This window comes from Pinus tabuliformis, chromosome J, assembly GCF_031772625.1.
Source record: "Pinus tabuliformis cultivar Carrire ecotype Pingquan chromosome J, CPIR1, whole genome shotgun sequence".
Taxonomy (NCBI): domain Eukaryota; kingdom Viridiplantae; phylum Streptophyta; class Pinopsida; order Pinales; family Pinaceae; genus Pinus; species Pinus tabuliformis.
Window position 1 is genome coordinate 976,851,881 of NC_142295.1, and position 14,259 is coordinate 976,866,139.

General features: G+C 37.5%; 1 protein-coding gene across 2 annotated transcripts; it reads left to right on the forward strand.

Moving 5' to 3' along the window:
- Nucleotides 1-11,396: 11,396 nt before the first annotated feature.
- Nucleotides 11,397-14,048, forward strand: LOC149230106 (uncharacterized). Of its 2 annotated transcripts, none has more exons than XM_089375993.1 (3): nucleotides 11,397-12,070; nucleotides 12,813-12,985; nucleotides 13,358-14,048. In XM_089375993.1, the coding sequence occupies exons 1-3, from the start codon at nucleotides 11,867-11,869 to the stop codon at nucleotides 13,461-13,463; spliced, it is 483 nt and encodes a 160-aa protein (XP_089232119.1). In that variant the 5' UTR covers nucleotides 11,397-11,866; the 3' UTR covers nucleotides 13,464-14,048. The 2 variants fall into 2 exon arrangements, 1 of the variants encoding a protein (XP_089232119.1); XR_016247348.1 differs by having other exon boundaries at nucleotides 11,399-12,626.
- The last annotated feature ends 211 nt before the right edge of the window (nucleotides 14,049-14,259 follow it).

A 14,259-nucleotide genomic window follows, 5' to 3' on the forward strand; every position in this document is an offset into this window, starting at 1 on the left:
AACTAGTTACATTTCTCAACACTTCTTTATAAGAGTCTTTCAAATTCATTCCAAGTGAGATTTTCTTCCCTAATTCCCTGACATGCTTGACATCTTCCCACCAGATATATGATTTTCCTTTGAGACTGAAAGTAGCTATCTTGGCTTTCATATTCTCTAAGTAATCATGAAGTCTGAAATTTTTTCTCATTCCAAGCAAACATGCTTATGCATCTTCTAATTTGGTCATCTCACCATCAAAAGTAGAAGGCTTGGATTTCTTGAATTCCTTTGGAAAATACCCCTTCTCACTCCTCTTATAATGATGTTGGTGGTGATGGCAATGATGTCTCCTAGAAGTAAATCTAGAATAAAATCCATGCGTACTAGCCCTCCTCTCAGGTGTATCCAAGAGTCTACCACTCTTTATTGTATCATCCCTATCCATCATGTACCTTTTCTGAGACCTACTTCCATCTACACCATTAATCTTTTCTTTCTGTCTATCTCCATGACTAATCCCTAATTGTCCCTGCTTTTGTAAATCTGAAAGGCTTTGAAGAATAACTACATTGACCTCAACTTTCTTTTCTTAAGCTTTCACAAACTTTACTAGGCTTCAATCAACTACTCATTATCTTCTTTACAACTTATAATCTTTGCCTTTAGACTTCTCAATGTATATGTTAGATCAGGAGAGTCCCCCTCTCCCTGTTGTTCAACTGAGTTATCCCATCCCACTAGTTTCTCTTCTAGTCTGTATAGGGAGTCATATGAATTATAATCCACCATTTTTATCTTCATCTCTTGGCCTTCTATTTCTTGCAACATATCATTGTTAGATAAAATAAAAGGCATAATCAAAAGAATTACCTCAACTTATTGTTGGTGAGGCTATTGCATTTGCATAGGTCAATCCAAATTAGCACGATATAAGCATATCATGTACATGGATATAATAGCAATAACAATAAATAGCTGACATGCATGCATGGTAAACATATAGACAAATGACATGCATGCATAACAATCTGCATTTACCCCAAGGTCCAGTGCTGTGAACCTACTCTAATACCACTCTGTAACACCCCACCCCACATTTACCCACTTTTACAAGCTCACCAAGGTAAAAATGAGCTGAGAGCTACTATGCATGACGCAACATCCAAGGTCATGTTATGGAAGTGGGGTCTACTACCAACTTACTGCAACCATCCAGGGACACATGATCACCCAGATATAAAAGAATTCACACTGGTAACCTTTTCCCTAAACTAGAACCACTTTTATCCTTATTTCATAGCCCACTTTTATCCTGATTTCATAGCCTAGCCGCACACATGAAGACTAATCCATGCAACCATAGGCCTCTAGCCACACACAAAATCCATCTTCAATGTAGCTGCAACTGAAGTTTCCCAGTCTATGCCTACGGCCAGGGACTTTGTTCCAGATTTTTACACTTAGCCTATAGGCCAACTGTGTAGAACTTTCCCAACGAAGTTCCTGAGTATTTTCATCTTGTTTCTAAGATTTGTTCTTATTCAAGCTTGCCAAACACATGTTAATCCTTTAGACAGACACATTGTAAACATAATACCTGTAGGTCATGGATGCATAATTATCAATGTTTCATTAGTTTCATCAGAGTATCATCAAGAAGGATTACTACCTTCTCTTACTAGTTGCATCAAATACATATTATCCCATGCATTCATATAAAATAACCAAGACCCTGTCAAACCATGGAATAAAACAATAATAAGAGCACATCACGTAATGAGAAATACACCATGCTTATAACCAACATTTAACCATAATGTAACCATGACAAACAATCATAAAATCACACAATAAACTAGAACATGTTCTCATAGATCGTCATCAAAGAATAACACATAATAACATATGCATAGTACCAAAAAAGTGAAGAAATTCCACGTACCACCCAACCATAGATTGGGACTGAACCAATTCTTTCTTCCAACCCAATCACCCTCGTGCCATATTCCAAGCATGAATGTGGGATCACATGGGATCAACCAAACATAACCAACAGGGAATCTAGAGGTTAAACCACCTCCACCCTCAAGCCACAGTGATTTCACCTAAAACGGTCCAGAAATCACCAAAACCAATACAAGCTTAGATGCCTCAGTATTTCTTCACCATACCCAAAGGAATTTTCTTGTCTTCGCACGCCTATAAAGAGCTTCTCAGAGAAACAATATCCACCCTCAACCCTTGGGATTTTCCTGAGACCACCTCAACCGAATCCAAATCCACCGACAATCCAAAGCTTAACCAAAATGAAAACCCACTATACCATGGCTATCTAGGAAATGGAAAGGAAAGGTTGTACATCACTATCAATCTAGGAAAATCCCATGCCAATGATAAAAAACATGACCAATAAACCAATGCATAAACCATGCATTCACATCCCAACAAGATAATCAAACATGCAACCTGTTACCTGCAAAATCCTCTTTCTTGTTGCTATTTCATTGCTTGATTTTTGCCCCTTTTTGTTGCTATCCAATATTCTTCTTGCACCCCCTTTCTTTTCCTTTCTTGTCCTTTGCTTGCTTGCTTGTGTCTTCCTTCTATCCAAGTGCTCTTCCTCTTACTTCTCCTCATCCCCATGAGAATGCTTGAATGTTTTCTCCCTTTTTCTTTTCTTTTCTTTTCCTTTTTCCTTCATTTTCCTTGCATGCTTATTCTTGTGTTTTTATCTTCCTTTGATCTTATTTTCCTTTATTTCTTGTATTAAACTGCCATGTATTGACTTTTTCCTTTTTCCAATGCAAATTCACATAGCCAATAATTAATTAACCACAAGTGGATCCAAATATAATGTTTTTACCCTTCATTCAGCTTGGAATATGTGTCCCGTGAACTTGGTTTTATTTTTCCTTTATAATTCCCATTTATTACATGGAAACTTAACCCATGGTTGTTACATACACTATCAATATCATGAGCACAACAATAACCTCTTTATCGGGTGAGACGAGCATGCGTGAAGGGATGGCTCTATCTACCATGGTCACTACCACTGTGTGGAGCTTCACCTACTCCTTTATCAATCCTTCTTCCCCTCCATGCCGACTGCCTTGGATCACTTCTTACTGTCATGCTCTTCTAAGCGCTCAGTGGGGTGGGTATGTTTAAACCTAGTTCCCTTAGTTGTTTAGGATCCATCTTCATTTCTATCTAAAGAGGCACACGCAGTATCTAAGCAATCAAAGGCATTACCCATGGTTTCCCCAACGACAAAGGTAAAGTAAGAGCAAGGTAGGGTAGCGGGCAGGAGAATAAGATAGGAAGACAGGTGAGGATGCTAACTTTGGTTTTGCTATTGATGGCACTGGTTCCTGCTCTTTAAAGTCCTTATCTCAATCACTATCATCACCGTCACGATCATCAGGATTTGGATCTCGCTAATGAAGCTTAGAATCTGAATATGGTTCATCAACTGAAACCACTGGTGCTAGTGGTGCTAGTGGTGCTTTGTGCCATGCATCTCAAACAGGGTGAGTTATCCTAAGTCTCACAACTATTTATGCACCATTTATTTTCATAGCAGAACAGAGTGCACCATTGAATGTTGAACCCGACAACTTCCTCTGTTTGAACTTGACAACTTCCTCTGTACGTGCCATGTTTCACAGATAGGGTGAGTTCTCCTTAGTCTCATGACTATTTATGCACCACTTAGTAGACCTAGGGTGAGTTCTATTTAGTCTTATGACTATTTATGCACCACATAGAAGATCCAACAAAATGGGTAGAAGCCAAGGTAGCAGGAGCAGTTGATCCAAAAGTTTATGGAGCAGTCGTTGAAGCCAAAAATCTCCAGAATACAATTTTTTATTTTCCTGTGAGCTTTGTTTACAGATAACTACCCTATATAATCATATTCGCATGCCACAACTTCATGTAGCTTCATCCACATATTTTATGGGATGTTATGGAAAATAGAGTGGTGAGGCAAGTGGACTCATGGCATGTTGTCGAAAATAGAGAGATGAGGCAATTGGACCCAGCGAGGCCCACATGGCCCAGAGGTTGCCGTTTAAATATTTGGTTCAAAATTATTTCACAAATCTCTTTGCAAAGGTTTGTTAGGTTCTTGTTATAGTATAATGTTATAATGTCTGCATCGATTGCAGGTGTGTTAAGAAAAGGAGATGGAAAAAAGTGATGTTGAAGTGAGATACTAAGCTCTTTTGCATTGTCTAATCCCTAGCCTAGAAGATTACAGTAGGAATTGTAGTTTGGTCCCAAGAACGAATGGTGTTCTTTGTACAAGCCCTTTCGTTCTCTATACAAGCCTCAAGTTGATTACAGTAAATCAAGGTAGGTCCCATTCATTCTCTATACAAGCCTCAGGCTGATTGCAGTAAATCAAGGTAGGTGTGAGCAACAATGATTTTGAAACCACTCTGTGATGGATTGGAAACACTTAGTCAAGATTCTTCTAGGTATAACTTCTCCTACCTACTTAAAATATCGAAATTTCAATGTACACGATGAATGTGAATAAATGATTAAATTTGTATTATGCGTTATTGCCAGATTATCATTTCTTCATGGTCTAGAGAACCAATCCATCGATGCCCAAAGAATTACCTTCTTTAGGTTAGAAAACATGCCTGTGAATAATGATTAGGTAGTTTTTTTCTTACTTTTGTTGATTCAGATGAAATTTTAAACTGCATCCAAGAGAACTCAATCCATCCATGTTTAAATTGTATCCAAAAAAACTCAATCCATCCTTGCCTGACTCAATTAATTAGTGTCATTTTTCTTTCTCAAGGGCATCCAGAGACAATAATTTTCTTTGTGAAGGGTATCTAGAGACAATAATTTCAAAGACCCTCAACAGGGAATAGTCATTCTAGAAAATCTTCAAGCCATGAAAGAGTATTAAAGCTTCAACAAGAAAGATGTATGAATTTTGTTACTACTATTTTTGTTTTTGTCTCTCTCTCTCTATCTCACTGCTGATGAGAGTTGTCCATTACACCTAAATTTCTATCAGGGTTCTCACCATGTCTTGGGAGGTCATTTTTTCCTGCCTCCAAAAATTATAATTTACTGATAAAAGAGAAAAATTACATTGAGCATATGTTTCTCATGCATTCTTATAGCCTTTCACAGCTCCGATAAAAAGACATAATAATGTCCATAGATTCAACATCAAAATATTTAGAAGACTATTTCCATCATGATAACATGTGACCTTGACGTAATAATAGTCCCTTTGTACAATCTTGCATATGTGTTTTATAAAAAATGTAAGTAGAATAGATAATTTCCAGTAACCACTTGATTCCTTTCTTGGAATATGTAGGAGAAAGTAACCTATGTGAAACCCTCCTGAATTCTCCAATTCTCCAATTTTCCTCAAAAATAGGTTGTTGGGTGAAATTTCTCAGCTAAAAACATTGTTAAACCAATTTATTATTAGCCTTGAGTCTCTAAATATTTTTAAATTGTTGAAGTTATATTCATATGCCATGGTAAATTTACCTAGAGTATATGCATGTCTTGTCCTCAAAGGGGCCTTCACCAAACACCATATCTCACCAAAGGCCTTTTACCTCATATGTTTTAGTAGTTTTTCCATAGTATTTTGGAGTTGCAACATCTATCTGTGTGTCTTTGTGGGCACTTCTCTCAGTTCATGTGAACTCTTTAATTACCTCTAGGTGTGAGTTCTGCTAAATTATGTGTATGTATCATCCTTTATTTTTATCTCTTTGAGCATGTCTTCCAATCCTTCTCGCTGTGATCCAAACATTTCCAGCTATCTTGGGCTTTGTTGCACTGCCTCAACAATGACATCCTTGTTCCCGTCTAAGGACATAATTGGCCCCACAAGACTTGGAAGATCTTATTCTATTGGCTTGTAATAAAGAATGGACATCATTGGATAGTTTTCCTCTATCATCAACAAAGCATCAATTCATTCCTCTAGACCATCTCTGAATGGTGTTTGTTGAAGTACAAAATACATAGCATCAGTGGAAGATTGTAGCCTAGCATTAAGCATTCAACCCAGTTACACTAAAGCTCTTCTTATTTCTAGTTTGTAACTTGCATTAATTTGACCAAGCCAGACAATACTTTTGTGTGCATAAGTGCTTTGTCCTCTCAAAATCATCATGTTGCAGAGCTAGTCAATGTGTGCATGTGGGGAGGGTTTTACCATGGTGACTCAACACATATGAAAATTAACAATGCGACATCCAAGGCTATCAGATTGTTTCCTAGACTATTAATGACAGATGAGACAAGTGGAACATATCAAGTCTGCAATTCACTTTTACAAAGCAATTTATAGAACAGGAGAAAGCCCCACAAATCTTAATGCTCTGTTATTACTGATCAGAGGGCCCAGATGTAAGCTCAAGGGAAAAAAAAAATAGAGATAATTCCAGGGTGTGAATTATGGTGTCATAAGTCAACTCTTAAGCGTGCTCGTATAGCTCTCTGGACTATTGCACAAATTGAGTTAATAAGAACGAATTTCAAAACATAACACAAAATAGTGCAAGTAAACATAAGAACTAGAGAAATGCCAATAAAGCTTAGTTTATATTACAGTTGCCCCTAGTTGTTTTCCCTAATTTTAGTTCCTTTGGCTCTATACTCCTCCAAAAAAATAAAGTTGATGTTCAATAATTGCAACATGGGTCTGCCTTTCTGTGTTGAAAAGGTCCACTAATTCCAAGGATGTAAATTCAGGGGACAAACAAGGCTTACAGATAAGTCTAGGGTCAAGAGTGTGCTATGAATTATGGAAATGTAACTCAACTGTAAAGCATGGTGGTATAGCTCTGTGGACTATTGGATTATGTCAATTCAATAAGCTTGTTGATTAAGCTATGATAGTGCTCATATTCCTTTTGCACTTTGCTCTGTATACTTTTTAATAGAATATTGTAGCACTTGCAGAGTTTTCTCAATCCAACTAAGGTTTTGCTAATTTTGAGTCTGGTGACATAATCAATGCCAAGTGGCAGAATAAATGTTTCTTTCTAGAGCTATATTTCAAGTGTGTTGATATAAAGGTACGCCATCAAAGTTTTCTAATCGCAGAGAGGGTTGAAAATGATAAATTTGATTGTTTTCATTTATCTAATCAAAGCGAAAATGTGTGCATCTAGTGGTTTAGCTCAAATATTTTACTGATATTTCAACCTTATCTGTGTGTGGATTAGTACTTTTTCTAAGAGAGAGAACCATGTTTCCCATATATTCTCAAGTTCATAAATACAAGTGCATGTTTGTTCCCACCTTACATTGGAACTATCTATGTTGCTGCCATACACAATAGCCGAAAGAAGTAGGAGCTCAGGATTTGAGGGGAAAAAGTATAGGACTTGTGTCGGTCTTATCTGACTTTCCTATGTCAAACAACCCATAAAGTTGATTGAACTCCCTCTCGTTACAACTAATCGCTCACTCCATACAAGCATCTACTCTATTTACTATATATGAGCTTATAATAAAACATGAAATATGGGTCAAGGAAGCAAACAAAAACCACAGTTAAGCATAAATAATTATTATGTTAAGCATAAATAAATATTATTCATATTTTTCTAATCATTTCTAACTTATGTTTGGATGAAAAGAATGTAAATCACGACTGGTTGTGTCTTTAGTGAAACATTACCTTTATGGTTAATTTTTTTTTTGTTAACTATGTAAGTCTAGCATAGTTCTATTTTAAACCTAGATTTGTTAGGTACCAAGAGGCATTAAAAAGAAACTAAGATCCAAAATTTGAAGTGCTTAAAAGATCCAGGGTAATTTTTCTTTTACGATGTGAACTTAAACCTTCTTTTCTTCTATCTTAGTTTATAATCATTAGATATGAATGGATGAGACTTCATGGTTTTTAAATCGCCATGGCTTATAATCATTACACATATATGCACTGGTAGATAATGTGACACCTCATTCACCTTGCTTGTAAATGACACCTTACATATATTTGACCCAGGCTTTGAGTGCACTTGCAATCAACCTCTTTTTATTATCTTGGTTGATAATCATTACACATGGATGGACGGATAGATCATGTGACACACTCATATTCACATGATATATACCTCATTTACATTGGTTGTAAATGAGCTGTATACACCCCATACTAGAAACTAGGCTTTGAGTGGACCTTGTTTCTCTCTTTGCAACAAGGTGTTCTTATCAATTTTCATTGCCTTGTTGAGGCAAGTGGTATTGATGGTGTAGATTTGTTTCTCTTTGCAACACAGTGTTCTTATCAATTGTCACTACCCCGTTGAGGCAAGTGGTATTAATGGTGTAGATTTCAACTCCTTTAACTTAGTGAAAGTTCAAAGCTTGTAGTGACTTATTCCAAATTTCTATGTTGATTTCTATTTTCTAGTACTCTAGTCTACTGTCACAGTTCAAGAACGTGTATGAAACGTTTTCTACCTTGGGTGACGAGAATGTAAACATTATTACCGATAGTTGAAACTTTAGTGTAGAATTACCTTTATGGGTTCTTCTTTCTTCTGGGTTAATTGTCAAATATAGTATATTTCTATTGTAAACGTAGATTTATCAACCACCAAGATGCATAAAAAGAAACAAAGACCTAAATCTATCAGTGCCTAAAAGAACTGGGTGATTTTTGAGAAATTGAATTTTTATTATCTCTGTTTATAATCGTTACACATGGAATCTGGATTGGTGGAAGAAATGATAGGCCTCATTCACCTGAGTTGTAGAGGGTTCCTCACTTATCTCCCACCTCGACTGTAGAGGGCACCGTACGTTTCTCTCACCTAGGCCTTGAGTGCACCTCATTTCTCTTTTTGCAACAAGGTGGTCTTATCAATTGTCACTATGTTGTTGAAGGCAAGCAGTATTAATGGTGTAGATTTCAATTCCTTTAACTTGGTTAAATATGCTCAAATATGGTAGGGACTTATCTTGGACCTTCATCTTTATTTACAGTATTGAGGTCATGAACTTACAAGGCCCAACATACATTTTTCACAAGGTGCTGCCAGGAGCTAGACCACACATCAATAGGTTCAATGAAAATACCCGTGTATCTTGAAAAATGGGTTCTTCAATATTGACCTATCAACTCCTTTGCAACAGATGAAATTTAAATATTGAAATAATTTTTTGGTGAATGTTACTTTCCTTCATGTATATCTGAAAAACACAAATGGGTTTATATTCATAGATCACAAATACAAATAAATGTTGCATTTATTTTGTGTTTTTTTGGATATTAGAAAAACAATTAACCAAAACCATAAATCATAAATAGCAATGATTTCACTGTATATTGAAAAATCTACTCTTCAATATCGACCTATCAACTCCTTTGCAACAAATGGAATTAAAATATTGAAATAAATTTTTCATATTTGGAAAATGAAAATAAAATATTGAAACTTTTGGTTCTTGCTGGAAGATTATTAGTTGACAACAAAAATTGAATAAAAACAAAAATGATTTAACAATTTAATAAATTCTCAATATTACTAAACCCAATATATATTAGTTGAAGAATATGTGTATGCCATAGGATTTCAATGATCTATAGTTCATAATATATAAAATCAAATATAATGTCATATTCATCATTGAAGATGGTGGATGTCAAGGCACCGATCAAGGTTCAATATTCTTAAAAAAAAGATAAGTGGTCAGGGGCAAGGGCAAGTCCTCTGTGACTTTGGTGTAATGATGCCACCTGTCCCCACAACTTAGTAGAACATAAGTGTTTGTGTTAATGATTTTTCCTCACAAGGCTTGTCATGCCAGATCGTTGCATTAGCATGAATATTTACATCTCATATAAATCTTCATTCGTTAGAAAAACCTTGCAAACCTGACCATATTTGCAAGATAGTACAACTAGGACAAATATTAAGCACCATGCACTAAGCCAATGATTGGCTCAATGCCTTTTCATCTTGTCCGTTGGATGAGAATAAAGTGATATTCAATGGACAAGATGAAAAAGCACTAAGCCAATCATTGGCTTAGTGCATGGTGCTTAATACTTGTCGTACAACTAGAGGCAAGACAAACCAATAGAGGACAGAAGTAGCTACAGCTACTTGAGTCTCCAAGATATTTTAGTAGAAGGAAAGAAACATTCATCAACCACTAAATTATTCACTAAACACCAAGCCTCATTCACAATGTACCATAACCAGTTAAATTGTCCTTGCTAAAAGCCAACTAGGTCGTGAAGGCTTAAGACCATCCTACATAAAAGAAGGTCATCGATTCATACTGCTCTTCAAAGAGTCAAACTCTTCCAAACCTAGTAAAAGTGCTTAAGGCTTAGTTTCATCAATCATATATTCAACTTGTAGATTAGCAGAGAAATTCTCTAAAGACCACCAAACCACCCAGTTGCAGTACCTTCCAGACATGTCTAACATTCCCAATCCTGGATCAATAGTTGAAGTGAAAGATACATGTGCAAAGACAAGCGAGAACCATTCCTTTTCACTGGTAGAAGAATAGAGGTGAACACAATACATATTGTTTTCCACTGCTTTCTAAACTTGACAAGGAAGTTTGGTTGGCTTGATGCTATTTTTTTAATAGGCCACCAACCACAGATTCATATTGTTTCCAAATTGTCAAACCTTTAGCAAAAAACATCTTATTGCATGAGAAACAACTTGGTTTCAGACTTCAAGAACTCACTGAATCAATGGAAGACATGCCTTTCATATTGCCAAGAGTGTGCTCCTGGGTACCTCGCCTTATTATTTGCTGTCATGAGATTCTTTTTACACTACACTAACTCATACCCCAATAGGTGTTCAACACAATTCGTTAACTTCCAATTCTATCTGCGTTAACAAGGGCTGCGGGTTGACTACTTGCCCATTCAAGACAAGGACTCGCTGTCCTACAACCCCTTATTAATAATTACATTGTACTCTTTTGACCAGATGCTCCCCTCCCATATTTTAAGTGTGAGAATTGCTCATGGATAGTTATCCACCCTCGTTGCATTACTATGTAATGGACCTCGTTTGAGGAGTAGAACCCACAATTCCCTGCCACATTCCTCACATCTCAACTCAATTTTCCCTTACGTAACTTTGAAGTTGATGTTTAGATGCTCATTTCCATTGAACCATACCTCTCTTTGTTTCGTTGAACTTTGATTGGTGGTACTTTGTTGCGTGACAAACACTAATACAAATCGTAGATTCTTCGTAAGCCAAGTGCTTGAATGATGTGTCACCAAGGGGATAACCCTAACAAGGGGCTCAAAATGTAACACTCGCTAAAGCTCGTACAACTAGTATAAGTTGTCGCAATACTCCAAGCCTCCCTTCCACACGGACATGGATACTTCAACAAAAAACCAAACTCCACTCATGGGGCCCGCCCCTGCTGAACAATCCACATTACTCGTTGACCGTACAGACTCAATGTTCAATGCATGATCGGAATTTGCAAAACTGAACAGACATAACTCCATCATTCGACTTGGCTTGGCTGGATTTATTGATTGAACTGATCCGATTCTTACACTTATGCTGCTCGCTGGACCTCCTCAGGGAATATAAGGTTTTCATGAGGCTGATCTTGAGCCGCCATCCAAGCACGAATACCTTCGTTCAGGCAACCCCTCGGATCTGGTCTGGGGCCCCTTTCCCTTTCCCTCTGGTCTGGTCTGGCTCAGTCAGCCTATCGGGTCTGGCAACCCCTTCCCATTGGCATCCCCTTTCCCTTTACCTCTTGTCTGGGGAACTTATTCGGGAGAAGGAACTTGAAGAACTTGGTTTTTCCGGAGGGGTCGTCATTTCCTATCGGGAATATATATCTACTCTTCTTTGCCCCTAAGTTCATGAACATCTCAACTCTTACCACAAATTTGGTTATGGTACATCTCTTAGGCATTAATACCATGATGTTGCTCTGCAGTTCTAGTCGTGGACTGAATTCCCTCTTTGGACTTCAAAAAGAATCAAAATTGAATTCGCGCATATTTGTTCAGCTGATCCAATTGCATGTTATCGGAAATGGCGATGGCCAGTTGTTTTATCACAAGGTACACCCTAGATTTGAAATGGCGCTGTCTGAAGCTAATTAAGCTGATCGAATAGCAGTTTAAGGAAACTGGGGTTAAGGTTGGGGTCTGCTACTTTGGAACCCTGTAGAAAGATTGCTACAGAAAATTTTGTGAGCAATGTGGAGCACTGTGGTATTGGATGAAGCTCTGAAAGAGGAATTTGAGGATTCTGATACTCAAATATCAATTGGGTTTCAAAGCGCCTGTGACCCACAGGAGGAATGTGGAGGGAAAAACATAGCAGCAATTTGAGACCATGGAAGTGAGGGGTCTTTGTCTCCGGAAAGACGAATGATGATTTGATGAGTGGCATGATATTTGAAGGCACTGGAGTGGATTTGATGTGCGATGGATGCGATGGGATTGTTGATGGATCGAAAACTGCCATAGGTTCTGTTAACGGAGGATTTAGAGGTGAAGGTGGAGGTGGGTACGGAGGCAGAGGAGATGGGTCTCGATCAGATTCCAATAGCACAGATGCTTACTATAAGAAAATGTTGCCGGCAGATCCTGGCAACCCACTCATGTTAACCAAGTATGCTAGGTTCCTGCAGGAGGCTAGTATCGAGGAATCTGAACTGCGTTTATGTTGTTATATAACTAATCATCTTAGTGTTGTTGACTGCATAGCATTAATCTCTTATACATTAAAGACACTCAATTTATAAAATGTATATTCTTACATCACAATTTTTAATCTGTAGGCTTTGTGTGTATTTAGGTCCAGCATGATGTGGAAAAAGATGAGAAATATTATGGGAGGGCCATACTAGCCAGTCCGGGTGATGGGAATGCCCTCTCTAGTTATGCAAATCTGATATGGGAAGTTCATAAAGATGCACCTCGTGCACAATATTACTATGAGAAAGCTGTAGAGGCTGCTCCGGATGACTCGTAAGTATCTTTCCTGTTTCTTCAGACTTGGTTTTATCCAATTATGTATACATTTATGTGTAAGGGTTTATGCTCTCTCTTTCCCTGGTTACCTCCATCGCTTTCTTTACATTTGATCCTATTTAGAAATTGATGTTGAGATGATGCCTGCTATTTCCAGTCGTTCTAGTCCAACTTCAGGGATGAGGCTATATAGGATCTGGTCTGATTTGTCATTATGATGATTCTAGAACTTACAAAATTTACGCATAAGTCGGGTAGAAAAGTAGGAAACTTTACATCTCAAGTGGCTATAAAAGTGGATAGATTCAGGGATTTTAATATATGCAACCATTTAACTGATGTTATCTCATTGTTTGCTCGATTCTGCAGCAATGTTCTTAGATCCTATGCTCATTTCCTATGGGATGCAGAAGATGATAAAGAGGATCCGGCATCCCCTATCCATTGTGGAACTGCGACTTCTGTAGCTACCTGATCGCATGAGAGAGTTAGTGGCAGTTTGATTTCTATGAACAGAGTCATTAAACTTGCCAGACCACTGTGATCTTGGCATTCAGTACTGCAACTCAGATTTTTGTAGTTATAAGCGAAGATGGTATTTAGCATGGTGCGTTTGAAGAAATTGTTGTATGTGGTATCGTGTATGTGGTATGGTTCTGCCGTGCAAAGCTTTAGAATGGGGTTAGGCCTCAAGGTGGGCCAAACGAATGCAAGCCAAGGTGACAGGGCCTGAGTAAAATGAAGAAGAATGGGGTCAAATGTGGCTACAAATGCTCTCTCTGATGGCGGGTCACGTCCATTAAAATGCATCCTGGATGTCAATTCAGTGGCATGTAGACGATCTTATGAAACAACCTATAGCAGCTGGTAAAACCCTTTGACGTTATGTTTATATAAAAGCATGGAGTTATATAGGCTTGTGTTAGAACTTAAAACACTTTGAAGTCATAATTATAACAACTCTATGACGCAAATGTGGTATTGTATATTGGAAAAGAGCTTTTACAGATGTTCTGCAGCCTTCACAAAGAGCAGGGTTTCACAAACTTTGAGTCGAATATCAATGAACAAGAAATCTTAAGAGTTGTTACTGAAATCACTTAAGGACATGCATTTACGGAACGCGTTTCAACCATAAAATACATTTTAATGTCCAAATCTTCGGAGAAACTTAAGAGTCGAATAAAGTAACGCCCGCTCCGGGATTTTTTTAAGAGTTAGGATGCTTTGTTATGGAAGTGTTTTCTTAATGATTTCGCTCAGATTCCATG

What these genes read in the sequence shown, in the direction of transcription:
- LOC149230106 (XM_089375993.1), top strand. Translation starts at nt 11,867, where the DNA reads ATGAACATCTCAACTCTTACCACAAATTTGGTTATGGTACATCTCTTA. An exon ending in GCCAGTTGTTTTATCACAAG is followed by an intron (nt 12,071 to 12,812) that starts GTACACCCTAGA and finishes GTGTGTATTTAG; the next exon opens with GTCCAGCATGATGTGGAAAA. An exon ending in GAGGCTGCTCCGGATGACTC is followed by an intron (nt 12,986 to 13,357) that starts GTAAGTATCTTT and finishes TCGATTCTGCAG; the next exon opens with CAATGTTCTTAGATCCTATG.